General features: G+C 34.8%; 1 protein-coding gene across 5 annotated transcripts in view; it reads left to right on the plus strand.

The window, feature by feature from the left end:
* ARHGAP15 (Rho GTPase activating protein 15) overlaps window positions 1-27,521 on the plus strand; it is a 629,485-nt gene that overhangs the window by 398,854 nt on the left and 203,110 nt on the right. For all 5 annotated transcript variants that reach the window (XM_005573073.5, XM_045368219.3, XM_005573075.5 and 2 more), the window contains one exon: window positions 25,123-25,200. In XM_005573073.5, coding sequence (XP_005573130.1) covers window positions 25,123-25,200 — 78 coding nt within the window. The remainder of the gene's footprint in view (window positions 1-25,122; window positions 25,201-27,521) is intronic.

The following is a 27,521-nucleotide window of genomic DNA, read 5'->3' on the forward strand; positions in this document are numbered from 1 at the left end:
GTTCCAGGGAGACTTCTGCTTGCTAGTTTTATAAGCAGTGAGTGAAAAAAAGTAACAAAAACAAAACAAACTGATAAAAATTACATGCTCCAAAAAAAAAAAAAAAAAGAGTACAAGATAAGCACTTTTTTCTTTTTCCCTGGAGAATATTTGTGGACGGAACGAAAATGTTTCTGAGGTCACTGACCTTTTTTTGTTGTTGTTGTTTTTAAGTGTTTGCTTTCATGCCTTAGGTTAGGCATCCGCATGCATTTACAATGGACATGATCTTCAAAGAAGCTCCGAGAATGTTTGCAGTGAATCTCTTTGGCTTTTCTGAGTTAAAATTAAGACCAGTTTAGTGCTTTGGTGTTTTGTGTTTTGTTTTGTTTTGTTTTAATGCAGCCACAAGGACTGCCACCTTCCTGACAGCATAGTGTTGTGCTGGGTCCAAGCTGGAATGGGCTCTTTGGGGTAGTCACGCTGGGGCCTCTGTGTCTGTAAGAAAGCCACATTTAGGACTCGAGGGGAAGACAAAATCAAAAAAGAATAAACAGGAAACAGCCAGCAAGAGTATAAAGGAGAAACTAGGAAAAGACAACCAAAAGAAATCAGAGATGACAAGGTGGAGAGGCGGGGGAAAAGCTGTATTTTGCAATTAAGAAAACAAATGTGGATAAGAGAACATGTTTGTGAGGTCTGTCAGAAAGAGAAGATAAACTAGTGAACACATTGCCATCTCTGCCATAGGTACCTGATACCTGCTTTGCTGTTCCAGAGAAACTTCCTCATTCTTAAGAAAATGCTTGAAACTTAAACTTTGCAATTTATGGCATGCATTGAATGTTCACAAACTCTGTATACAGAACCGGTTATTGATTAATTCACTGTATTTATTAGTGACATTTAACAGAGTTTATGTCTAGCAATACATGACAGTCTTATTATCAAAAAGAAAGCTTAAACATAACAGCAGTTAATGTAGGAATAAATGTGCAGTTCAACAACCAGAGAGGCTATCTAAGAAATACAGCGTTGTGGCTCTGGTCAAATCAGTCAGCGGATATTCCCACACTTTAAAATCCACAATGCATCAGAATAAATAATGTCTCTTCCCAGATACAGCCTGAGTCTAATTTCCAACCTCACCCCCAATGTAAAGTTTAGGTTCTTAACATACTTTTCCCTTGGAGTCAGTTGGAAGGAACAGAGCCAAAATTAAGACCCTAGGAAATTAGCTTCTTATTGTGGATGGGGAATTTAAATAATGCAACACCTCAACTTACCAAGATGCAATACTCTCAAATAGCCTATAGTGGTGTCATTTACACAACGGGAGTTCTAGGACTGGGAATTTTCCCATTACAAGGCCCTATATGCAGAAGTTAATAGTTCAACCATAAAAATAATCTTGGCTGAAAGTTAGCAGGATGTTTTAGCCTAGAAGCAAATGTTTACAAAATTTGAAAAAAATTGCATGCATTTGGAAAGCTTTCAGGTTTTCAAAAAGCAGAAGCAAAAATAATGATAATAATAATAATAATAATAATAATAATAATGCAGTCAGAGATTTTCAGATTTTTTTTGCCCTAGCATTCAAAAACTGATTTGTAGCTTTTCAATATGAATGTTTTGATTCTTGTCACATAATGTGAACTGATTGATTTAAAATAATCAACTTTCACAACAGTGTCACTCTGTTTTATGAAATAATTTGTTGTTTACAGGTAGAAAAAGAATCTATACATTATATTTGTGTAGTTATTTCCTTAGGGCTTAAAAATTAATGATAATTAAGAAGTCAAATTAATTCAGGAAGCTATAAATGAAACCCAAATATTATACTCCTTTGTGGGTTTCCTAATGAGTGATGTTCTTGTTTAAAGTTTATATGAAAAAAAATGACATTTTCCAAGGAATTTTTATACTTTCAAATTGTGTGCTCGATTCAAGCATTAATCAATTAGTCTACACATATATGGTAAAAGAGACATACAGATTCCAGGTGAAATAATTGCAGTGGTCTGTATGAATGAACATGACGTATTTTTTGTACAGGATATTTAGAACTTTTCACCCATTTCCTTGAAAGACTCATGTCTTAGAGATTCCTCTAAATTCTTTGGGAGGTTATCTTACAGACTAGTAGACTATACAGTTAAAGATGTTTTTCTTGGGTTCAAAATAATCATTTATTTTCTTGTTTTGTCTCCCTTTGCCTGATTTTATACTTTTCAAGCCACTTCCTATTTTCGGTTCAGAAAAAAAAAAAAGAAAAATCAATTGGGAAAAATCAAGGGCTGGACACTTTGAGGAAAAAAGCTAACTCTGCAAAACCAAAATAGCTCTGAAATGATAATGCTGGAAGAATTCTTGAGGTTATAGTAGACCAGAGATCCAATATGTAAATACACACTCTTTTTAAAGAAAATAATAATGCCCTAGATATAGGGTGTAAGTATATCTTATAGAAGAAAAATATTTAAAATATTACATTAAGTACATGATGTGCTCCTTCATGTATAAGCCAACTTCTCATATGGTACCTAACACATAATGAATTCTCAGTAAATGGTGTATAATCAGATAAATTATATTCAACATTGCTTAAATCCTCATTGGAGAGTTTCACACCATTGCTGCCCATGCATATAGTTGATACTATAAAAAGATCAATCACCAATAGTTGTTGGATGAAAGCAGTTCAGAGAATAACATGGTCTGCAAATCCACTTTTTAAACATTTAAACAAGTTCATTTCTGATAAGAGTATATCATATTGTTCAATAAGGTACCATTCTTTCTATCAATACCCAGCTATGCTAAACAATTGAAGTTAGGTTTCCTTAATGATTTTATTTTCATCAATTTTTGGATACTCCATTTAAGTTAACCATCAGCAACTACTAAAATATCCATTCTCTACTCATTTTCATCAGAGGAAGTCATATCCCATTAGGCATTGTTTCAATTCCAATAGCCTGCTGTTTTTAATCAAGTAACTGAATGGTAACTATGACTTGTAATTGACATGCCTGAGAATGGTCAGGCTTAGGCTCAGTTCCCGTAACCACACAGCAAGTTGAGCCCCACATCTTTTCCTTTAATTCAGACTTGGAATGCCATGTTAGTGCTGTTTTGTATTAGTTTACTTCCCTCTGAATATATCACCCTCTTGATTCATTGTTTGTTTTCCATGTACCTCTCAGCAAATTTTTATTTGGATGATAATTTTTTTGAGTTGATAGGGACTGTCAAAGAATTAAAATAAGAAATATATGGTCAATACACAGGATCTATCAATTTGAAGTTAATGAAGACAGAATACATGATTTTGCTATTGGATATTGATTTCATTTTCTCCAAATTTACTTCCTAGCAGAAAAAAAAGTTACACTCTGCTGATGCTATTAAAAGCTCTATAAAGACTTTGAATATACCAATGTTATTAAAATTGGACTGTTGTCTTTCTTCTTTTAAAATGATGTTGTTCTTGTTATATTTTGCATTTTCTGACAGTTTGGGATGGCTAACTCTTTAGTCTCCCTATAGAACAGTTGTACACCTAACAGATGGTATTGTCACAACAGTGAGTTCTTTTCTTTCTTTTGTCTTGAAGGTAGGCATTTGACCATGTATTTGATATTGCATAGTCTAATATTGGAGTCCATGTGGTTGGCCCAGAGTTTGACAGCATAAGAAACATTCATTTCCTCTGGATTTGATTATTGACTCTGACATTTCATGCTACTGGTTTTCTCAGGGTGATCTCAATTATACCTAAAGCTTCAATGAGCCTTTCAATGACTTCAGAGCTCCTATATGCAAATAATTACTCAAGCTGTTTTTTTTTCTCCACTCAAACCCATGGTCTAGAAACAACCCTTCTTGAATTTTCCTCTGGATCCTCAAACTGAGCTTTTTTGAACTAAACTCATCACTTTTCCCAAAAATATGTTCTTCCTATTTTATTTCTTAACTCAGCCCATAGCATCACAACCTATATTCCCCATTGCTCTAGAAAGAAATATGTTAGACATTTTAGATTCTTCTCTCTCATTACAGACAGAATCATTCACCAAGTCTCATGAGCTCCACTTTCTTACTATCTCTATATCTGGTTCTTCCTTTCACCTTCTGTGACCTTGATTGGGCCTCCATACTTCCTTTTGAGATAAATTGCCTAAGGAGGTCTTTGCCTTTGGTCTCATTTCTGCCCAGGCCACTCTTTTCAATGCTGCCAAAATGATCCCTCTTAAATACAAATAAGATTGTGTTATCCCCTCTTAGAATCCTCCAATGATTCCTTGATCTCATAAGGATAAACAAAATTCCACACTAATTACCCCCATAAAAAAGGATAAGCATATGACCTCTGTCTACTGTTCAGCTTCATATCCTTATAAGCTGCTTTCTATGCTCCAGGAATACCAACTACATGAAGTTTTCCAATGGCCTATTCCTTTCCCATGCTGTTCTTTCTCCCTTTTTGTCCATCTGCCAAATTCACATTCATCCTCTTGTGAATATCACAAGAATCACCTTCTCCAAGAAATATTCTCTAACTTAAATCCATAACCATCCCACCATGACTTCTTGAACATCATTAGGCCCTTCCTCCACAATATTCCAGTGACATCTTTGCTTTCCCTAATAGAGCCCTTATCGCCTGGGACTATAATGGCTAGTTTCATTATCTGTTTCCCCATCAAGAGTGCGAGTCCTTGAGTCTGGGAATTATGGCTGGCTCATGCCATCCCCATAGTGCTTAGCCACTATACCTGGCATACGATAGGGCCTCAATTCATAAAGGATGATTAAATGGATGAAGAGACAGATATTATCCAAGCTTTCTGTTTATCCACTCATCCGTGCATCTATCCTTAGAGAAACAAAGCTTACAGATTGAAGATTCAGTGACCTGCTAGAAGAGACAATGATTAAATGTCTCTTTAAACATAATATAAAATCATATTATCCAGAATGTAAAGAAATTACCTTAAAAGTGAAAGTAAGGGTTTTGTTCTTTGTTTTTTGTTTGTTTGTTTTGTTGTTGTTATTGTTGTTTTTCCAGTGGGCATGATATATATTAGACCAGTATGGGATACCATATTTGTAATAATCTAGAATAGGATAAGACAGAAATAGGGCAACGACCCTTGTGTCCAATACAGGTTTCAGACAAAACATACTTTCTCATTTTTAATAGGGAGAAACCAGTCTCTCAACAAATAATGTTAAATTGTTTCATAAACCTAAGGGATTCGACTAACTAAAGCCAAATTTGATGCTTTTGAGACCTACCAATGTCATAAGAATAGCACTATCCACTTTCTGGTTCAAAAAATTATGCTCTTTTATATATAAACCTTCAGGCATTGTGCCTACTTCCTTGTAAGTTTGTGTATAATTTTTCCCATTATCACCCCCTAGGTATCTTTCACCATCACCACTTTCCAGGCATCTACCATCCACTGAATAGCCATGTTTCTGATTATCTTCTCCCAAATGTATTAGCTTGCATTATTTAAAGCTGAATCTCATTTTATTATTTCCTGCTCGTATTTCTAAACTCCTTAAGTCCATTTGTATGATTCTTTTGTCCTCACAGATGTCCACAGTTCCTCCCAATTTAGTATCATCAGCAAATTTAATTAATGCTCTGTTTACCTCTCCTTCTAATGAAACCAGTCCCTTGTTTCATTTCATGATACAAAGTAAAAAATGTATTGGCAATAAAACAGTCCAAAGAAATGTTCCCTCACTGTAGGAGGGGAAGTTAAGGATACAGCAAAGAACAATGTGGTGAGGAGTGGACAGTGCAGCAGGGTGGTGAGTTAGTTTGCTATTGCCCTGAAGCAAAACCTTTTTCACAGAGGCTACACTTTGGCATATTGCCTGGGTTGACGCTCTGTGTGTGTGTGTGTGTGTGTATGTGTGTGTATGTGTGTGTGTGTGAGTGTGTGTTCTGTTCTGGAAGGTAGCTTTAATATCCTAACGGAGGAAATTTTACCAAAGATATATTTATGAATATATGAAAAGCATACTGACTGTAAATATAAATGTAATTATAGCTTTATATACATTAGTATTTATAGTTTTAAATACACTAAAAGGTAAGCAAGTATTGTCTGATTCATGGTGTAGTTACAAATCTGGATATGGATGCATACATCTGGATGTATACAGGCGCTCAATCATTTTCAGTGGGCTTTTTCTAGCACTCACTGTGATGTAAATTTATCTCTGTCCTTAACTTGATTAGTGTTTTAAATCCAAATTAACCCTTGGATTTGAATCAAATTCTTTGTAAATAGTAGGTTTATAGGGTAAGAGAAAAGAATTTTTTCTTCAGTTGTATCCAACATGCAAACTTCAATCAAAGAATATTTTGACCTCTACAATTAATAAGCTAGAAAATTGAGCTTGATCAGAGAAAAAGGCCTAACCTGCTAACTTGAAGGTAAGCCATCGTATGTTCTAAGAGTTACACTATAAATCTTTGAAGGTGTGGATATACAGATATTGTGTAACAAAGATGACATTTATTAAGCACCCACTATGAGCCACACATAATGTTAGTGCTTTCCAGCATACATACCAACACTATGGAATAAAATCCTACATTAATTACTACCTAATACTTCATAGTCTGTATTCTTAACTCCAGCAAGATCTCATAAACATTTGTCATGTTTCATATTAAGAGTCAGTCTTCAGAATGTGGATGGATTAGTATAAATCCAATGACTTTACTGGGGAAAAAAAAAAGTACTTTCAAGTTTATGCTTTGAATGGACAGACAGATGTTAAGATCAAGATCTCTATTGTTTTATACAGGAGACAATGTACGTTCACAATGCTGAAATGAAGGCTGATATGTACTTTCCATATAGGACAAGGTCACCACAGATGGCATCACCAAGGCATGGTGTTAACAAAATAGTGACTGGGAATATTGTTAAGTAGTTACAGCCTCACATTGTTTTTCTAGTGAGAAAAATATCTGATGCATAATGCATTCTTATGAGAGAATTTTCTCAGATGCCAAGACTTTACAGGCATAACTTCTATAAGCTTTAATGGGAATTTCCTGCCAGCACCTGTTATAGTATAGAGTTCTTACTTTTCACACATAATCCAAGACTGACTTGGAACACTGACTTGGAAAAACTAATATAGTAAAAGCTTCTTGTAATGTTTCCTCACATATAATGTTCATCTTCAAATCCTTGGTCTGATACATGTATGTCCATGTTTTCCATTCAAATTCTTTCCCACCAGTAAGGTTCCTTTTCACAAGTTTTTTATGGATGAGAGCAGAAAAAACAATTATTCTTACTAGGTAAACTAATGGAAAGATACATAAAGGGGAAAGTTATTAGGATAGCAAGTGACTTAATGCTAGAAATCAACTATTCTTGACTTAAAGTAGTTTTATAGACGTACTGTAGACTCTTGAGCAGCCAACAATTAGAGTACCACATGCAAAAGCAATCACCAGGGACTTTACAGCAAAATCACAGGTCAAAATAATACAGTTTGACCATATTTTCCCATATATTTACAGACTAGAATGTGGTAACTTTTAACATTTAAAAAGATATTGCATATATACACCAAATGGGCAATGCATTGGGTAGAGGAGAAAGTTAAAAGAACATTTTAAATTCCACGCATTTCTAAATTAATTCCCCAAACTTCCATTACCAAAAAACTCAAACAAAAACAGGTCACAGTGCTCCTGCTTAACTCGAATTATTGGAGATTGCACAGAACGACTATTTTATGAACAACAACTTCACTTTTAATTTTTTCACTTTCTTGAAGTTTCTTCTTGTCTAGCATTTCTAACACACAATGACACATTAGAATGAAAACAGACCTTTCTACTCAAATAAATTCCTGAATCATTTCTGATCACTGCCCTGAGTGACAGGATGATGAGCAGGGGAATGCTTTTCACTTGTTGGATGTTGAAAGACAATAAATTTTTAGTTTCATTTTTATGACAAGATTTTTTAACAAATGTTGGCAGGTAACATGGTTAAAGTTGGAAGAACTCTGAAACCCTGAAAACAAGACATGTGTGAACCTGTTCATTTAATTTCTCATGGGGAAAAATATGGGATCTGAAGGAGAACAGTGCATTTGCTTCCTTCCTTCTTTTTCTTTGCTGTGTGGTTACATTACTCCATGATGTCACCTTGAGCCCCTGTCTGACCTCTGATACTCTCCTTCTGGCACACCTGCCCCAGGAATGTCATTTATACCCCAGCTTGATGTTCAGATACCCTTATTCACACTTTTGAGTATTACCTTGAGCATAACTGTTTTAAAAGGTATCAATAATTTGTCTCTATTAGAGTATGTTCAAGCACCAGGAAAGAGGATTTTGTTTTGTTTCATTTGATAAAAGGGAAAAGGGAGTCTCACTGACACTTCTAAAAGCATGCTGTGTTTCCAAGCTTCCTACCCTCCTCCTCTCAAGGGGTTTTGACTGTAGCACACTTTGCTCTTAACGGAAATAATGTTATTGCTTTCTTTTGATACTCTGGCCAGTGAATTAATAGAAATGCATTTGTTTCTGGTGTAATTGCCTTTATTAAGGTTTGTTTTAAAACTTAAGAGCAGATTGGAAATCTAAGACCTCATAAGTCTGCCATAGTTCAAAACCGTGCATCACCAGCTAAGGCCAATAAACCTTAGGTTGAGTTACTGCGGAAGACTTAAGACTTGTGGCATTGTTTGTGTATACGTCACTGGCTCCATCTGACACCTCTTATCTCTCCGGTGAGCCTGATAGAGTTAGGCTTTGTGTCCCCACCCACATCTATTCTTGAATTGTAATCACCATAATCCCCACATGTCAGTTGAGAGGCCAGGTGGAGGTAATTGAATCGTGGGGCTGGTTCCTCCATGCTATTCTCATAAAAGTGAGTTCTCACGAGATCTGATGGCTTTATAGATCTCTTTCACTGGTACTTCTTTCTACCACCTTGAGAAGAAGGTGCCTTGCTTCCCCTTCGCCTTCCACCATTATTGTAAGTTTCCCGAGGCCTTCCAGCCATGCTGAACTGTGAGTCAATTAAACATCTTTCCTTTATAAATTACTGAGTCATAGGTAGTTCATTATAGCAGTATGAAAATGGGCTACTACAGACCCAGTGATGTATACACAGACAATGCCACATATAGTGAAACTGCAGAAGTGATATGGTGAGAGAAGTCATTGTGTTCTCTGCAGTCCTTACCCAGAGAGGAGACAGGCCTGGCTTCAGAGATCTGATTTCATGGGAGAATGCTGTGTATATTCACAACATTTCAATCTATAGAAAAAAAGACCTATATGGGGCCAGGAAAAGTGGTTCATGCCTACAATCCCAGCACCTTGGGAGGCTGAGGTGGGCAGATCTCTTGAGCTGAGGAGTTCGAGATCAACCTGGGCAACATGGCAAAACCCTGTCTCTACAAAAAAATACCAAAAAAAAAAAAAAAAATAGCCAGGCGTGATGGTGTGTGCCTGCAGTTGCAGCTACTTGAGAGCCTGAGGTGGGAGGATCACCTGAGCCTGGAGAGGTTGAGGCTGCTGTGAGCTGTGATCATACCACTGCACTCCAGCCTGAGTGACAAGAGTGAGACCCTGTCTCGGGAAAAAAAAAAAAAAAAAACCTATATGGATTTAGGAACCTCAGTTTAGAGCATTGTACTCACCTGAAAGAAAAATTATTTTATAAGTTTTCCCTGAAGAAGATGTGATTTTTTACAATTTCCATATTTCTAATTTCCTTATGATAGAAAATTACTATAAGAATAAATTATATTTAAAAAATTGTGTTTAATCAAGCTTAAAAATGTGCCTCTTCTCCCCCAAATTTCTAAGTACAGTAATATACTTCTTTTTTTCTGTGTCTTGGTGTGTCCAAAATAGCAGGTAACCCAGGAAGGGAGAAACTTTGGATAATAGCAACCACTCTTTTGAATTCATTTGAAACCAATATGTTGTACCCATTTTCCCTTTCTGTTCCTCTCCCATTATGTACTTGCCCCCTTCTTCTCCACCTTTTTCTCTCCCACATCTTACACAAGTGAACTCATTGTACTTGTCTTCTTTTCAGTTAAAGTCTGCTCCCAGTAAAAGATCTGATAAATTAATCCACATACTAAAGCATGTATGACTAGTGAGGTTTGATGTGAAATCCTCCAATAGGATTTGAAGAAAAAAGAAAAAATTCTAGTTACAGAATTTTAGGCATTAGCAAGACTGTGTGAAATGTTTTAAGAAAGAATTATCTTCCCAGAATTTCTGAAAATAAACTGTAAATGTAGCCTCTATAATTAATATTAACTTATCTTGGGAACCAATGGCATAAAATCCAAGTCTTCAAATTGAAAATCTTTCATTTCTATCTTCCATGGCACTTCAAGATTTAACTATAGTGCCTGATTATGGATTTCCGAACATTCAAATTCAATGGAGTTTCTAACATCAAAACTCAAACTCTGCCATCCCCTGGAGGAAATAGAGAAATTAAGACATGCTTCATTTACATTTCATACAAAAGAAAACATGAAATATATTTATAATTGATATCTTGCCACTTTGGAAAGTCACGTATATGGAGTTAGATATTTCATAAATGTTATGTCAATGAACATCAGCATATATAAAACATCTTAGTTTTTTTAAATTTGTAGATAATATATGTTTTGATCACATACAACATGAAGTTTTAAAGTATATGCATATTGTGAAATAGGTAAATCTATGTAACTAACAAATTACCTCACATAGTTATCATAGATGAGAGCACTTAACATTTACTCTCATTACATTTTTCCAGAATATATGTCATCATTACCTGTAGTCATCTTGCTATCCAATAGATCCCTTGAAATGTATTCCTCCTATCTAATTATAATTATGTATACTTTGACCAACATTTTCTCATTCTTACCATCCCCCCAATCATCCCAGTCTCTAGTAGCCACCATTCCACTCTCTCCTTCTATGAGATCAACCTTTTTGAATTCCACATATGTGTGAGATCATGCAATATGTATATTTCTGTTCCTGGTTTATTTCACTTAACATAATGTCCTTCAAGTTCATTCAGGTTGTCACGAAAGCAGGATTTTTTAATGGCTGAATAGTATTCCATTTGTGTGTGTGTGTGTGTGTGTGTGTGTGTGTGTGTGTGTGTGTGTCATATATATATGATAAATGGTTGAATGATAAAATGTGATATTATATATGTGATATATATATCACGTGATATATATAATATCACATTTTATTCAACTGTTTATGGACACTTAGGTTAATTCCATATCTTGGGTATTGTAAATATTACTATAATAAAATAAGAGTGCAGATATCTTTTTGATATACTGATTTTATTTCCTTTGGATATATACCCAGTGGGAGGGATTGCTGGATCATATGGTATTACTATTTTTAATTGTTTGAGGAATCTCTGTACTTTTTTCCATAATGGTTGTACTAATTTACATTCCCACCAACAATATAAAAGGGATTCCTTTTCTCCACATCCTTGCCAATACTCATTATCTTTTGTTTTTTTAATAATAGCCATTCTATCAGAGGTAAGGTGATATCTCATTGTTGCTCTAATTTGCGTGTATCTGATGATTAGTGATGTCGAGCATTTTCCCGTTTACCTATTGGCCATTTTTATGTCTTTTTTGGGAAGTATCTATTTAGTTTTTTGCTTATTTTTAACTTGGGCTCAGGTCATTTGGTTTTTGGTTGTTTTGTATTGAGTTGAGTACCTTATACATTCTGATGTTAACATCCTGTCAAATGTACAGTTTGAAAATAATTTCTGCCATTCTATAGGTTATCACTCCACTCTGTTGATTGTTTCCTTTACTGTGCAGAAGCTTCCTAGTTTGATGTAATCTCATTTGTCCATTTTTTGGCACATGTTAGTTTAAAATATTTTCTTTCCATGACAATCAATCAGAAAGAAATGAGAGATACTAAATATATATATAAATATATATGTGTATATATACATATGCAAATACCCACATATTTCCACAAATCTTTCAATGTAGATCTATGTGACAAAATCACCCAGAAGCTGAAAATCTGGTTTGTATTACACTAGTGCTCGATGAGTTTAAATAAGGGAACAATTGGTATTGGAATGCCTTTTTTTAAGTCAACAAAGTATTTTGAGTAAACAGAGGGTGCATAGTTCTTTGTTAGATTGTTAACAGTCCTTATGTACTACAGAATGAAGCTGAGAAGTTAGGTCTCTCCTAGACCACTAGAAGAAGGCTAATCTTTCTACTTTATGTTGTGACAAAAGAAAGTCAGAAAGCCAACTTTATTGCTACCTCTTGGCTTTTGCTTATGCATTTCTTTTTGTACGAGTCCCAAAATTGCAAAAGCCAATGGTATAAATTGTCCAGGGAAAGGTAGAGCTTCTAAGTAGGGAAAATGTTTTTGTCTTTTCAGTTCTATTCCAGGTACCTTATATTTCTATCTCCAAATCTGGATCTGATTTCCCCAGTAAGAAATAGTTTATGAAATACTTAATTTTGAGATTTCTACTGTGTGTCCCATGAAGATTTTGAACCTCATTTCAAGAGTCTTAAACCATCTTTCAGCTAAATTAGAGATACAAAATACAGTATTCAAGGATACAGAACAGATTTATGATAGTCTCCAAACATTTTTCAAGTGGGTCTGTAGGAACATAAACTCATAAGTATATATTATCAAATAATTTCAATCTATGTCATAATGTTTTCATAATAAATGTCATTAATATTGTTTGTTCACAAGAGTAATATATATGTATATACTATACACGTGTGTGTATATATATGTATATAAACACTTATAAAATAGTTGGGAAATATGTAAAACGATTTAAAAACAGAATCATTTTTATAATCCACCTCACAGAGAATATATGTTCTCACATTTTAGTGCATGCTATGGCTCCATTACATATGGCAGTGTGTATACCATGTTTGTTACTATACCCCAATGCCTAGTACACTTTTGCAATATAGTAAGTGCCTACACAATATCTGTCAAATTGCCTGGAGAGTTGGAATTCACCAATTCAAGGGCCACAGAATATCTTAGAATTCATCTGTTCTTCCATTTAATCACAGTTTAACACAGGTCCATCTGCCAAGCAGGAATGAACATGCCCTAGTCCCACCTTTCTGTTTAGCAAAAGTATTAATAATATCCGCTAAACAGTTTCTCCTGTATTCTCAAAAAGAAAACAGTCATCCTATTTGTGTTTCCTGAGAACAGGAAGCTCAAATGTCTCAGCTTCATCCACTGTCGTAGTTAAGAGCACCTTCTTCTTTGCCTGGGAAAGAGGCTACTGACACTATAATTTCTCAGAAGTTTAGACAGGCAGCAAGAAGCTGAAAAAAGAACCATTTTGTCTGTGATCTAAATAGGACTTCGCTGATGGTCGGTGTACTCAAATGGGTTTGTAGAATATCTTGTCTTTGTGCCTGGAATTTGCTTTTACGAACTCACTTGAGAGGCAGCAGCCAGGGGAGCGCTCTCTCTCACCTGAATGCTTAGCAGAGGCAAGCCATCAAAACCCTCCAGGAAGTGGCAAGCCAAAGGGTCTGAATTAGAGGCACCTCCCCAGAGAAGATCAAAAGTTATGCTCCACCAACACAGAGACACTGAGAAATGGTTGAATGTGTTCTAAATTAAACTGCCCTGGTGGTGAGCAGAGATCTGCCAAAATCTTTCAATTAATCACTTTTACCTTCAGGGCAGAGTTAGGCCTGAGAGTATTTCAATAGATTTTTATTGGAACAGAGTTATTTCAGATATTAAACTATGTTGCACAAAGTAAAAATAATGTTATTTTTAAGTTGCTACTCTTGTTAAATAAAAGTTGGCAAGTGTTCTTGGGGTCTGTATTGTGTCTGTATTTGTGAATGTGTGTGGCTTTTTCTTGTGCCATAATCCCTATTGATTTTTAAAAAGTGAACAGCAATGAACTAGGTGATAAATATATTTATATAACATTTTCATTAATAATGTGTTATAAATAATTGAAGAAAGGTTTTAAGTATATAATTCGCTACATCACAATTGGAATTTTTTTTTCCTACATCTTCAGCAGTAAGTTAATTAGAATCACCTGCATTTCCTTGGGTGGACACCAAATGGATTGCAAACAAAAACAGATTAAAATAGCTGCTGGAGCTCATGGCATACAGATGACAAGATTCACAAAAAGGACAATGAGACACTGAAAATGTTCGCTTATCAAACAATTTTAGAGGAAATTTAGCTCTTGCGACTTCTCTGTAAAAGCTGCCTGTAAGTGTTTTGCTGAAAGGCTAGAACAGCTTTGTTTCTGATCCCTTGATGAGTGAGAGAAATGTTTAAGAAAGATCACTTTACAGAGAGATTCAGGCTGAAATGTGATGACTGTGATTCAAGCCAAGCCAAAAATTACAGTTCAGAATGAAAGGGGAGGGACGTGGTTTGGGAATCCATTTTCCCACATTCCTGAATCTCAATCATCCCAGCCAATGTTTAAAAAAATCCAGTGGAAAACAATGAGGTCACTTTGTTTAGATGTTAAAAAAAAAAAAAAAAATTACGGGTGGAGGGATTGAAAAGAATGATGGCAAATGTATGAATTTTAAATCAATATCTATTTCAAGTATGATGGGATCAAAGGTACACTTTATATAACTCTTACAACCTCATCCCAAAAGGAGCCATTTTTCAGTTTTCTTCTTGTTTCTGTTGGTGAGCCATTTATTGTGTTTCTTTAACTTATGAAATAGTATCTTGCTAAAATTTTTTTTAAAAGTGTACATGGGCACATAGTACAGATTAATCCTCCTGAGACTCCAAGCTTTCCTTAGGAATAGCATCTCCAGGAAGCTGGTTTTCTTTCTTTAAACCTGCTGTGACCACCCCACTGCTGTGTAGATCTCAGGTTATGCTGGCATATTGGCTTGCAAACTACCAGATGATAGTGGCAGATGAAATTAGATTCATTGTTCTTGTTACTTCTATTTATTTTAATGAAACACACTAAGCAAGTCATACTACCAAATGAATGATTTATTTACATCAGCATGTTCACAGCATAACAGTAGAACTGCAACATAAAAGAAACTCAGAGAATAATATGAGATAAACCAAATACAACCTCCAACTTCAATATCTTCCAGATACACTAAGTTTTTCTTCAAGGCAACAGCTCTCACTTAATGATAACCAGAATCATTGACCAAAATTTGTCTTCAAGACTAAGATTTTTTTAAAAAAGAAACATGTAAGATAATTTGTCAATGACTGTTTATAGGTACCTTGTTTCCCACTCTCAAGAAATCATTTCAGTTCATCATCTTTGGTCTGATCAGACCACCGATGCTAGGTTCTTTTCTAGAGAAATTTCACAAGCAAACTCAGAATATTGCTGAGATCTTTCTTATCTTCAGAGATTTCCAAATGATCCTAAGGCTGGCATAAATCACATTTATGTCTACTATCCTGCAGGCTTCATGCAGTCAGGCCTCAAATTCTTAGCTTAGAGAGAGATGTAAGAATCAATGTGCAGAAAATGAGCCACATTATAGGACACTATTGTTCCACTATTGTTTCATGTTAACTAGATATTAAGCAAGGTACATAAATGGCTTATCAATCTATATCACATTAGCCACACTGGAACTTTTTCCCCTTGTCTTTGCCCTGGTTGACTTACCATTTGGTAATCCTTAAGTTAAAAGGAATCATTTTAAAGGTGGGAGTTAAATTCAATGTATAGAGGCTATACACACAAACAAGCCTAATCCATAAAAAGAATCACAGCAAATGGAAACCAGGAAATAATATTTTTAAAAGTATACTACTGCCTGTACTACCAGATTCCAATGGTATGGATAAGCATCTCCAATTACAAGAAAATTGATGAGATATTTTGGCAAGAACTAAGTATAAACATAAGGGAAAAATTCTAATAATGAGGAATGACAGTGGTTTTTCCCCTGTATCCACATTGAGGAGGGATGGCTTTTTTTTCTTTTTGTAACATTTGAAGAAGTCAGTGAGATTTTCTTCTACTTATGGAAATGTCTAATATCCCACTTACCATGAATGAGAGAGATGAAGAAACTAGGAGAGTAATGCAATAAATTGTTTTCAAAGACTGAATCCAACCCTGCGTCTCTATACAAGAATATCTAATAATAGTAAAAAGCAAGATAGCCACTCTCTTCCCACATGTCTCCCTACCATCCCCCCACCCACAATCCCCAAACTCTATTGTCCCAGAACTTTTCAATGCATAAATGATACAATGCAGAACCACTAACACACTTAACCACATAGATGACACAATGCAGAACCGGTAACACACTTAACACTCAGGGTATTTAGTTCTTTTCCTCACCCAATTTTGATGCTGGAGCAATATAACAACATCTGCCTTCTCCAGTGTCCAAATAAGACAAGGCTCGTTAAGAGTTCAGGACTGGGCAGAAGAGCAAATAGGACCAATATTAACGATAAATATTTTTGCAAAAAAACAACAATCTTATTTCCAAATATTAACAGGTTGAAGTAACAAGGGCAAAGGAAGGAAGTGAGGGTGAAGCATTTGAAAATGATCCCAATTGCCCAAGTAGTCCATGAAATGTCCTTGAAAAAGCATTCTCCTTTCTGATTCAAGAGTCTATTTGATACCACCTTTTTCATAGTATGTATGTATATATATACACATATATATATTCCTTTATTATGTGCTCTTTCAAGGTATTTAATTTAAATCTGGAATTTGCCCCTAGCTCAGACACTGGCTATATAAACAATTTTAAATAATTGTTCATTTTTTTGTATCATAGGTTCTAAGCCATTTTCTCAGAAATGAAAAAAGAAATCCTTAGTGACCTCTTTTTAGTCTAACATTAATGAAAAATTAGCAACAAATATTTATCTTTTCCATGTCTTAAGAGAATAAAAATTCTTATTTTCCTTATGAATCCCCTACAAATACCTGGGAGATTAAATACAATTTTTCAGAAAGGAATAATCAAAAATGAGCCAATAAAATCTAGATAATGATAACCAAAAGCAAATAAAATAATGAAGGGAAAATTGAAGGTATTTTGTTATGACATTAAAAAGAAAAACTTGTTGCAATAATTGTGTCTATGAAGCAAGCATTCATAGCAGAGATATGAGGAAGGTAGAACAAAAAACCAAAATGAGATAAAAATTGAAAAGAAAAGGCTCATGAAAGAAATGGAAAACTAAAACAACCTCAGTATAAAAGAATTGAAAAATACGTAAATGATAGTAGGAATTTCTATAAACACAGAAAAGGACAGGAGTAAGAAAAATGAAGTGAGAGATGTGCTGAAACTCACCTGTAGCAACCTATTCTTTCAACATTCGAATTGCAATTGCGTAATGACTGTTTTAAATATTCACAGTTTAATCCCTTACCATTTATTTCCCATGTGCCAATAATGAAAATTATATAGTAGTATCTTCACAAACTAATGAAACTTCTGTTTTCAATTTTTAAAGTTCTGTTTTTATGAAAAACGATGTAGGCCTCACATTCAAGTTGGCAGACTGAAAAAATATGTCTGATTCTCTTCCCTCAAAACAATCCCAATGAAATAATAGAAAATATGTGTTTTAAAAAGAAAAAAACTGATAATGGTGCTGAAAACAGAAAAGGTGCCATGAGCAGACAAGAAATAGAAATTCCAGGAAGAGAGGAAGCAGATGGGATCAAACAAATAGAGAAATGAAAGCAGGAGAAACACCATTCCCAGACACCACAATTAGGCACAGTTCTTTCCAGGGATGTCCCAGAGAATAACCAAACTTGGAGTCGACAAATAAAAAGAATAGAAATTGTCCAGAGGGCAGTAAAGAAAGTAATTCATTAAATAACAGGATCTAACAGCTGTGAGAACTGGGCTCCTCTTTCTTTATCCTGCACCAAAGAGGCATCTACAGCAGGTGCTTGAGCCTGAGAGCAATTTCTGTAAGGATGGAAAAGTTGCTGGCGTCTGAGAAAGAAGGCAATAGAGAAGAAAGTGTCTCAGGTCTTCTCCAACAGAATTAGATATACCTTTTCCCAGGTGCAAAATAGGTAAAGTTCTCTATACCCTAAGTTAAGTCTCCCTTACTTTGATAACTGGGGAGAACCCCTGGCCTATTGTCTACTCACCACCCTTTTACCCTGCAAGATACCCCCACATACCATTCTCATTTAAGATTAGACAAGTTGTAGGGAGGGAGAGAGCTGGACACATACAGAGGTACCCATGACCACTGTTTCTTTTAATCAATCTCAATCATAAAGGTAATCCAATATTTGATAATCTGTCTTAAATAAATTCTAGATACAGAGAAGAGAGATAATACAGGGAAAACAATATTGAGCAAATAATATAAGAAAATGTTTTCCAAATGAAAAGGCCCAGATGGGGAGCACATATGAGTGACATTTTACTGCTACAAGTTTAAAGAGAAAAAAAATTTTTTTAATCCGAGAGCAAAAGCAATTTACCTGTAAAGTGTCAAGAATCAATTTGACATCAGACTTAACAGCAGGGATGCTAGAAGATAATGGAACACTTATTTTTCAAAGTTAGAAAAGTAAAAGATTATGAAACTGAAATAAATATTCAAGTCAACAATCAATTAGGAAGCAAAAGAAAACAGTCAGACGGGTAAAGTAAGAAAAATTATCAATCACATTCTTTTATGAATCAAGAAACTTCTTAAAATTCAATCCAAGAAAGAATAACAATGGAATACAAGAGAAGGAGGGTAGTTGATGCTGACCTAGAGTCACATTGTCTAAAATGGTCATCACCGGCCATGTGTGGTTAAGTTACTCAAAGCTGAATAAAATAAAATTCAGTCCCTCAGTTGTATTAACCACGTTTCAAGTGGTTAATATTCTCTGTAGCCAGTTATATGTGGCCAGTGAATGCTGATTTGGACAGCAAAGAGACAGAACATTTCTATCACTGCAGAAACTTCTGTTGGGCAGGACTTAATCTGAAGAAATGAAGAAACCTACAAAGGAAGAAGAGGACAAGTTAAGTGTTTCGGGAGCTCTCCTTTGTGAAACTAAATTTTAATGTTAAACCCCAACATGCTCCCTTTTTAAAAAATAGTGACTATTAACCCATAGATAAGACACAAAATAGTTATAAAAAACAAAATGTCCCAAATTTTAAGAATATAAACAATAAATGCATACAGAGTAAAACTGGGAAGGGAAGTAGTAGAGAGAAGTAAGAATAAATATACTGCTTTATTTTTCATAGCTCAGAGATAATTTGATATGCTAACATATAGAAATAGGCAAATTAACTCAAGAGAAAGAGGGTGTACAGATAAGTGGTAGGAACTGTGAATGCATTAAGCTCTTTATATTTTCTGAGAAATCAATAAATACCATTCAAAGTTAATTAATAAAGAGAAATATGACATATTAACATTAACAAAAAGAATGAAAATAGAACTTTTCTTTTTGAGACAGGGCCTCGCTCTGTCCACCCCGGCTGGAGTGCAGTCGTGTGATCAAGGCTCACTGCAGCCTCAACTTCCTGGGCTCAAGTGATTCTCCTACGTCAGACTCCTGAGTAGCCACCATGCCAGGCTAATTTTTAATTTTTTTGTGTGAAGATAGGGTTTCACCCTGTTGCCGAGGCTTGTCTTGGATTCCTGGGCTCAAGTGATTCTCCTGCCTTGGCCTCCCAAAATGCTGGGATTGTTGGTGTGAGTCACTGAGCCTGGCCTAAAATAGAACTGTTAACAATAACTATCTTTGGAAAGCAGGTTGGGGCAGCTACTGTACTTAGTTTGGATTGTATATTGTTCTATGTGGTTTAATTTTGGTTTTTATTGTTTTTTTAAACCATGGAAGTATAGCAAAAAAAAAAAAAAAAAAAAAAAAAAACCTGTATACATTTTTAGAATGGTTTTTATGAAGTCATATAGTTATCCTATAGAATAAAATTATTCTCGTTTGAAAATCAAAATTGTGCCAGCTATTTCCTAAGGGAATCATTCTTAGGAAATAGCAAGGCTATTGAAGGATGGGCATCTCATACGAAATTAACCATAATTAAATAAAAATGGCAGATAGGTACAAAATAAACACCACTGAGTTGGAAGAGAGATTAGAATTCTAAGTTATATCTTGTACTCTCAGTCATTGAATTTAAAGTGTGTGAACAAATAAGCTAGCAAAAAAAAATGTTTGAAACACTCACTTCAACTTAGAGGAGGAGGGATAGGTCTAAATGGCACCAGAGTTTCTCATGTTTAGCTCAGAACCCAAGTAGAACTTTGGAAGGACTGAGAGAGAAAAGTGCAGGGGCTAAGGGCAACCTGAGTGTTCCTGTGCTCAAAGGTTTTCACCGGAGGGAGAAGCCAGAAGTTCAAAGTATTGCGAGAATGGCATTTCTTGTGGTAGCTCTGGCCTCCTAGGAATTAGGACGCGCCATAAATCTCAGGAGAGGGACTGTTTGTGCAAAATTCCCAGCCCACATTTGCAGGCTGCAAAGGTTCAGATGCATTTTGTTGTGTGTCAGAAAACCAAGCAGACTTTCGGGGCACACCACTCAACCAGGCTCAAACTCCACATCGTGGTGTGTCCATCATTCGGGCTACCCAAAATGCTACCTAAACCAGTTTTCGACTATTTTTAACAGACTCGTCTGCATTGTCAAAAACTGCCCATATTTTGGCAGATAAGCCAGTCAACTCTGGACAGAGTGTTGGTCTTAGATTTCTTTTTGCAAAGTGTCTAAGATTTATGGTGGGAATTACTCATGACAGCTGCATTCTTTCCGCTGGGCTTAGACCACCATTTGGTCTAATAACTCCTAATTGTGTGTCTATCCCAGTCTAAGCTTCTTCAGGGAAAAAAAAAAAAAAAAAGTGGGGGAGGGGGTGGGGAGACTTTTAAAAATCCCCTACAGCAATACCCAGTGATTTCTGCCAACAGTAAACACTATTTTGAAATATAAGAAGGTTAGCTGATGATGAACAAATAAACAATATTTCAGTGAATGTGGATTTCTTCAGAGAATTTTTCATACTACCATTAATGCCAGTCTGAAATTTTTAAAAAAAGTAAAATGACTTAGTTTTATCGTGTTCCCAAAGTATTTTTAGCATAACAGGCAAAAATCCTGTTAGCATTTACAGTCATGTTATTTTCTTGAAAGAGGTACCTCTCAAAGCGATTTTTCACCAACCTTCTCCAAAGCACAAAAGAGGTACCTTGAAGACATTGGTCATTTAAAAATCATACGAAGTCTAATTATATTTCCAAAATAAGTAGTTTGCAATCCAGCAAGAATAATGTGGTCATGAAAAGGATGTCCAAATCCACCAATTTACATTGGTTTGGTTTGGCATAACTTTCAAAGTTCTTGGAGTAAAAGGAAGATGGCACGTGAATAATTGTAATTTGGGTAATAGTCCTAGAACTTTGGGTCTGCTGTTCTGTGAGCCATTCAGGGGAAAGCAAATCAACTTCAAGACTGTACCTACATAATTTATAACTGTTAAAATTCACTGATATGTTCCAGATTATTTTGCAAAATGTAATACCCTCCCTTTTCATATGAAACTTTGTCATTTTCACTCTATTTATGTAATTTAAAAAGTATGATAGCCAGAAAGCATGAGCCATTCAAAGCAGGAGCCGCTAATGTCAGAGATCATTATCACTCACAAGATATATAGTGTTGGTATCTTTGAATTTAAAGGGCTTGAAAGTTGTGTCAAGATAGATTCATATTGCATCTAATATGTTTTGCTTTACTCCCTTTTACTTTCTGGTTTCTATCTCCAGTCACAAAGCAGTTTCTCTGCTGTGACTCAGGTCTACAACCACAGTGGTAGCACAGGTCTGATTTACCCTTCCTGTCTCCACCAGCTGTGCTCCCTCCTTTTATGCCAAAAGAAAGTTGTGTTATTACTTTAGGATGAGGCTGCTTTCTTTAAACTGTATACTGCTTTCCAGTTGTTTATATGTAATATATGTCCAATCCATATGACCTTTTCAAATGGTTTTGATTACTAGACTTAAAAATTTTTTTAAAGAAATGTATGAAAGACGAAGGAAAGCACTTCTTATATTGTAACTCTCTAAAAGAAAAAAACGTTTTGGATATAGGGAATTTCATCAGTTAAAAACCAGTTTACAACTCTATGCATTTCAATAGCATGTAGAATAATATTTGAAAAGGAAGAGTGCTAACTTCACAATAGACATTCATTTGATTTTATACCTTGTATAAATATGCATATTAAAGCAATGATTAAGTAAGACCCTTATTTGCAATTAAATTTTGAAATTCAAATAATTTCATTTATAATAGACCTCTGACAAGGGTCTAGCTAATTAGCAAAACAACATTTTTTAAAAACACACAATGTTCTCATTTTTGTTGTAATAGATATTCACATTTTATCTTTAATCATTGTAAAACAGACTAATTTGATTTTTAAAAAACATTAGAATTTCTCATTTAGAGAACATAGACCCACATATTCCATTGATGTTTCTATTTTCTACAATAATTCTTTTTCTCTAAATTCCTTAAAATCAATTGATAATCCGTGGGAAAAAATCAGGGCCACGTTCACTTGATCAAACTTTGTTTGTTTGTTTGTTTGTGGTGGCAAACATCAAGGTGACTTTATTCACCACTCATGGTTCTGATGCCATTTGTCTACTTCCAAATCCAAAACTCTCCCCGAAACCCCCAAGCATGCCATTATGAACATTTTTCTATAAACATTTCAGAGCCTCTGAGGGTGATTTTAGAGAATAATTTTAAGATAATTTCCTCAGTGGTTATATGTTCAAAAAAATTAGGAGGGAAAACTTTGAAAAGGACACAGTTTAATGTAAAATTTTTGGTAGTTTTAAATCTATCATGTTATTTAAAATTTCATAGGTTAAAACTAAGTACCAAATAGCATCTAATGACAAAGGAAAAAAATGATTAATAAGATTTTGTAAATTAATTTTTTAACATTCTGGGTGTAAGTGCATGAACTTAAGACCAAAAGAGACCAATACTAAAGGTAGGAATTAAATATTAAAAAAATTTTAATTAGGACTATTATCACATTTAAGCTGTCAAGCAGAAATTGTACTTTAAAACAAACAAACCAGAGTAGACTTAGATTAATGGAGGTAATTTGTGCATCACGAAGAAAAAATATATTGGATTTTTACAAATATATATGTCTTAGAAAGTTTCACCACTGGCTAACTGGTGTCCAGCTTCATCCAATTCCTCACAATTTATAGTTCTCAGGGAGAGACAGAGTCTCAATCATTTCTTAGATTATTCTAGAACTATAAAGTCACATCAATTAATACATTTGTTAATAGCTATTCCATTTTATTGCCATTATCTCAAGTAATCATATAGTTTATTACATGGAAGAGTAAAAACTATAGTGAATGACTATCCTAAATTATGCCATTACTACCCGTGTTCTAAGCTATGTTATTCTACCCTAACCTCCCAATGAAATATTTTGCACAATGGCAGAAGTGTTCCTAATATAAAGTGTGTAAAAATGTAGAGATAGTAAAGCAATAAATGAGCTCATTTTATGCCAGTAAAGAGCTTTGGAAAGCCTTTATTCTGTTATACTATGGCAATAATTTCTACCAATATATTTAATACTATTGTGAATTACAATGATTATCCATGATGCTATACCACCTCCCTAGAGAAACTGCTGAGATAAGACCTTTGCGTCTGCTGGCAGTTTCACCTAGGCCTCTCTGAGTGCCCAGACACATCAAAGAATATACACTCTTGACATTAAAATTATGTTTTCGGCATTTTTAGATACTACTATAGTGTTTGACTAAGTGTTTCCCTTTTCGTTTTCCTGTTTCTTCATTGTCCTCATAACGTGGTCATGAAATTAACTAGATTCTATAAATAGATGTGTGGAAAACAAGTGAATGATTATTGAAATTCACTGCCAGGATAAGTTATTTTGAATTACAGATGAACAGTTCTAAAATAATCTGAAATTCATTTTACCATTTTGCTAAAGATTTTTTTATTTTTCTCTCCATAATGGAGCACCCATTACCTATAATACACTGGAAGTTATCAAACTAGCATTATATCTAGAATAGAATTTTTACTCTTTAGTTTCAAACAATCAGACCAAAATATGTTGTTCTGTAGCAATCACAGGAAAACAAGAATAGAATAGAATAGAATAGGGCCGGGCGCGGTGGCTCAAGCCTGTAATCCCAGCACTTTGGGAGGCCGAGACGGGTGGATCACGAGGTCAGGAGATCGAGACCATCCTGGTGAACATGGTGAAACCCCGTCTCTACTAAAAAATACAAAAAACTAGCCGGGCGAGGTGGCGGCGCCTGTAGTCCCAGCTACTCGGGAGGCTGAGGCAGGAGAATGGCGTAAACCCGGGAGGCGGAGCTTGCAGTGAGCTGAGATCCGGCCACTGCACTCCAGCCTGGGCGACAGAGCCAGACTCAGTCTCAAAAAAAAAAAAAAAAAAAAAAAAAGAATAGAATAGAATAGAATAGAATAGAATAGAACAGAACAGAATAGAACAGAACAGAACAGAAATGGAGGGAAGAAAAAGAGCTGAGGGGAGGAGAGGAAGGAAAGAAGAGAGACAGAAAGGCAGGAAGACAGTAAGTCAGGCCAGTAGCAAATGTCTCACAAATGTCTTGAGTTATTTTACCTTGTAGAAAAAAGGCAATAATACACAAATGTCTAGAGGTTTCTCCCCTACCCAGTTTGATTCCTATATTTTCCTTGGAAATGAACCTTAAATATATGATGTAATCCTATGCTACCTACTGCTCTTTTGTGCCTCAATTAGACTCAAATTTACTGATGATAATTTTAATTATGACTGAACACCATAATTACTTTATTGAGATTAAAATTTTGAAGAGTGCATAATTTAGAACATACAAATTAGTTTTCTCTGAGAAGAAGAGATATTTGGTGTGATTTACTCCTTCTTTTCATAGTTTTTTTTTTTTTTAGCCATCTCAGTTCCTATATGTGCTAATATAAAATATGCCCTTTTGTCTTCAGGTCTAGATGTTGATGGAATATATCGAGTTAGTGGCAATCTGGCAACAATACAGAAGTTAAGATTTATTGTCAACCAAGGTAAGTGATTTCCACTTCAGAGATTTTTTCAAACAGTTTCATATGGAACAATATTTCAGACACTGTGCTGTATGTACTATGAATAAATAATAATAAAACTAACAGGAGAATGAGAAAGTGGAGGAAATTTAAAAATTATCAGAAAAGTAAAAGATAACCAACTAGTTTATCTAGAAATGAATAGAATATATAGAGAAACAAATTAATAGTTTATGTGAAATAAATAATGAATGGAACATGTCAAAATAAAAATGGGGAAAAAATAGAAAAAGAGTAAAAGAAAAATGACCCATATTCAAAAAATGTTATTGACTTGCAATGGACACTTACTATATGTTGATGAATGAACCAATGAATGATGGAAAATGTAAAAGTCAAAATAACAGATAATAGAAAAAATATATAGTAGGTAAGAAAAAAATTAGGAAATGCATATGCTATCAAAGAGTTGTAAATTAAAACAATGAGATATCACTGCACATCTGTTAGAATGGCTGAAATACTGACAACACCAAATGCTGCCTAAGATGTGGAGCAACAGGAACTCTCATTCATTGCTGGTGGAAATGAAAAATGATTCAATCACTTTGGAAGAAAATTTGGCAGTTTCTTATGAAAATAAATGTATTTTTATCGTATGATCCAGTACTTCTTGGTACTTACCCAAATGAGTTAAAAACTCATGAACACAAAAAAACCTACATACAAATATTTACAGCAGCTTTTTTCATAATTGGCAAAACTAGAATGCAACTAAGATGTCCTTCAGTAGGTGCAGGGACAAACCAACCAGAATACATCCGTACAATGGAATATTATTCAGGGATGAAAAGAAATGACCTTTCAAGCCATGAAAAGACTTAGAGTAATCTGAATGCATATGCTGAGTAAAAGAAGCCAGTGTGAAAACACATGATTCCAACAATATAACATTCTGGGTAAAGGAAAACTACAGAGAGTAAAAGATGAGTGGAAACAGTGAGACGGGTTTGGGGGAAAGAGGGAGAGATGAATAGGTGAGCACAGGAGATTTTGAGGGCAAACAATTCTGTATGATGCCATAATTACGCATACATGTCATTACACATTTGTCAAAACCCATAAAATGCAACACAAAGAGTGAATCCTTATGTAAATTATAATATTTATTAATAATAATGTATTGATATTGGCTTATCAATTATAACAATCTACCCCATTAATGCCAGATGCTATTAATAGGGAAAACTTTTGGAAGGGTGAGGAGATATAAGTTAACTCTCTGTACTTTCTGCTCAATTATTCTGTAACCTTAAAACTGCTCTAAAAATGTATAATAATTCAAAAAATAAAAATTAAAAATTAGAAAATGAAAAACAAGACCGAAACATCTTAAATTGGTGTTATTGACAGCTCATAGGTTTTAAAATCATACAGATGAGGTAGAACTTAGATTCTCTCCTTGTATCCTTGGTATCTTAACCTCCCTATGCCTCTGTTCCTTATCAGGAAAAACAGTGGGGGGATGCCTTGGGAACATTTGGGAAAATTAAATTGAATAACATCTACAACACTTAGGAATGTGACAGACTCATGTTAGTTCTCCTTTTACTTAAAAACAATCAAGAGTGTCTTCAGAAGAACTCCAAATCCTAAATCCTTGTACTCTAGCTTCCCACTTAGCTTCTATAATAGCTGGCTTCAGGTTCTCTGAATGTTTTTCATAATACATTTAATATATAAACTGTACTCCCACATTTCCATACTGTTGTGTTTTTTAATGTCTTTGCATATGCTCTTCCCTTTACTTTCAATATCCTCCTATCTTTTCTTTCTCATCCCACATACACAAGCTTCCAGCCTGGTAGATTTCTTCTTTTTCTTCAAGGCCCAGATTATAGTAATTTCATTCAAGAAGCCTCCAGTTAGATTTCTTCTCTGTTCCCCTTACACTGAATAGCTGAATTTACAGTAGTACATTCACATCTAACTTTTAAAATTCCATCTATTATAAGACCCATAGATTTAATGCCAACTTTTGGAAAGGATATAATCAAATGTACTCAGTGATTGTATTTCAGAAACATTAAAATTTGTAAGTCTTGGAATCAAAAAATAGGATACTGGCTGAAATGTCTGTCTCTTTCACAAATCTCTAAAAAGGTAGAACTTGAATCATCCTTGTATCTTTTCCCATTAACCAGTTCTAGCCTTGGTGTTTCCATACAAGGAGCTCCTCATACAGAGAGTTTTTAATTAATATTTGTTGAACAATGTATGTGAGTGTTGCAGGTAGGAGAAGTATTAAAACTGGAGAGCATTCAATTCTCCAGCAATTCAAC

The sequence above is a fragment of the Macaca fascicularis genome, chromosome 12, assembly GCF_037993035.2.
Source record: "Macaca fascicularis isolate 582-1 chromosome 12, T2T-MFA8v1.1".
NCBI classification, from domain to species: domain Eukaryota; kingdom Metazoa; phylum Chordata; class Mammalia; order Primates; family Cercopithecidae; genus Macaca; species Macaca fascicularis.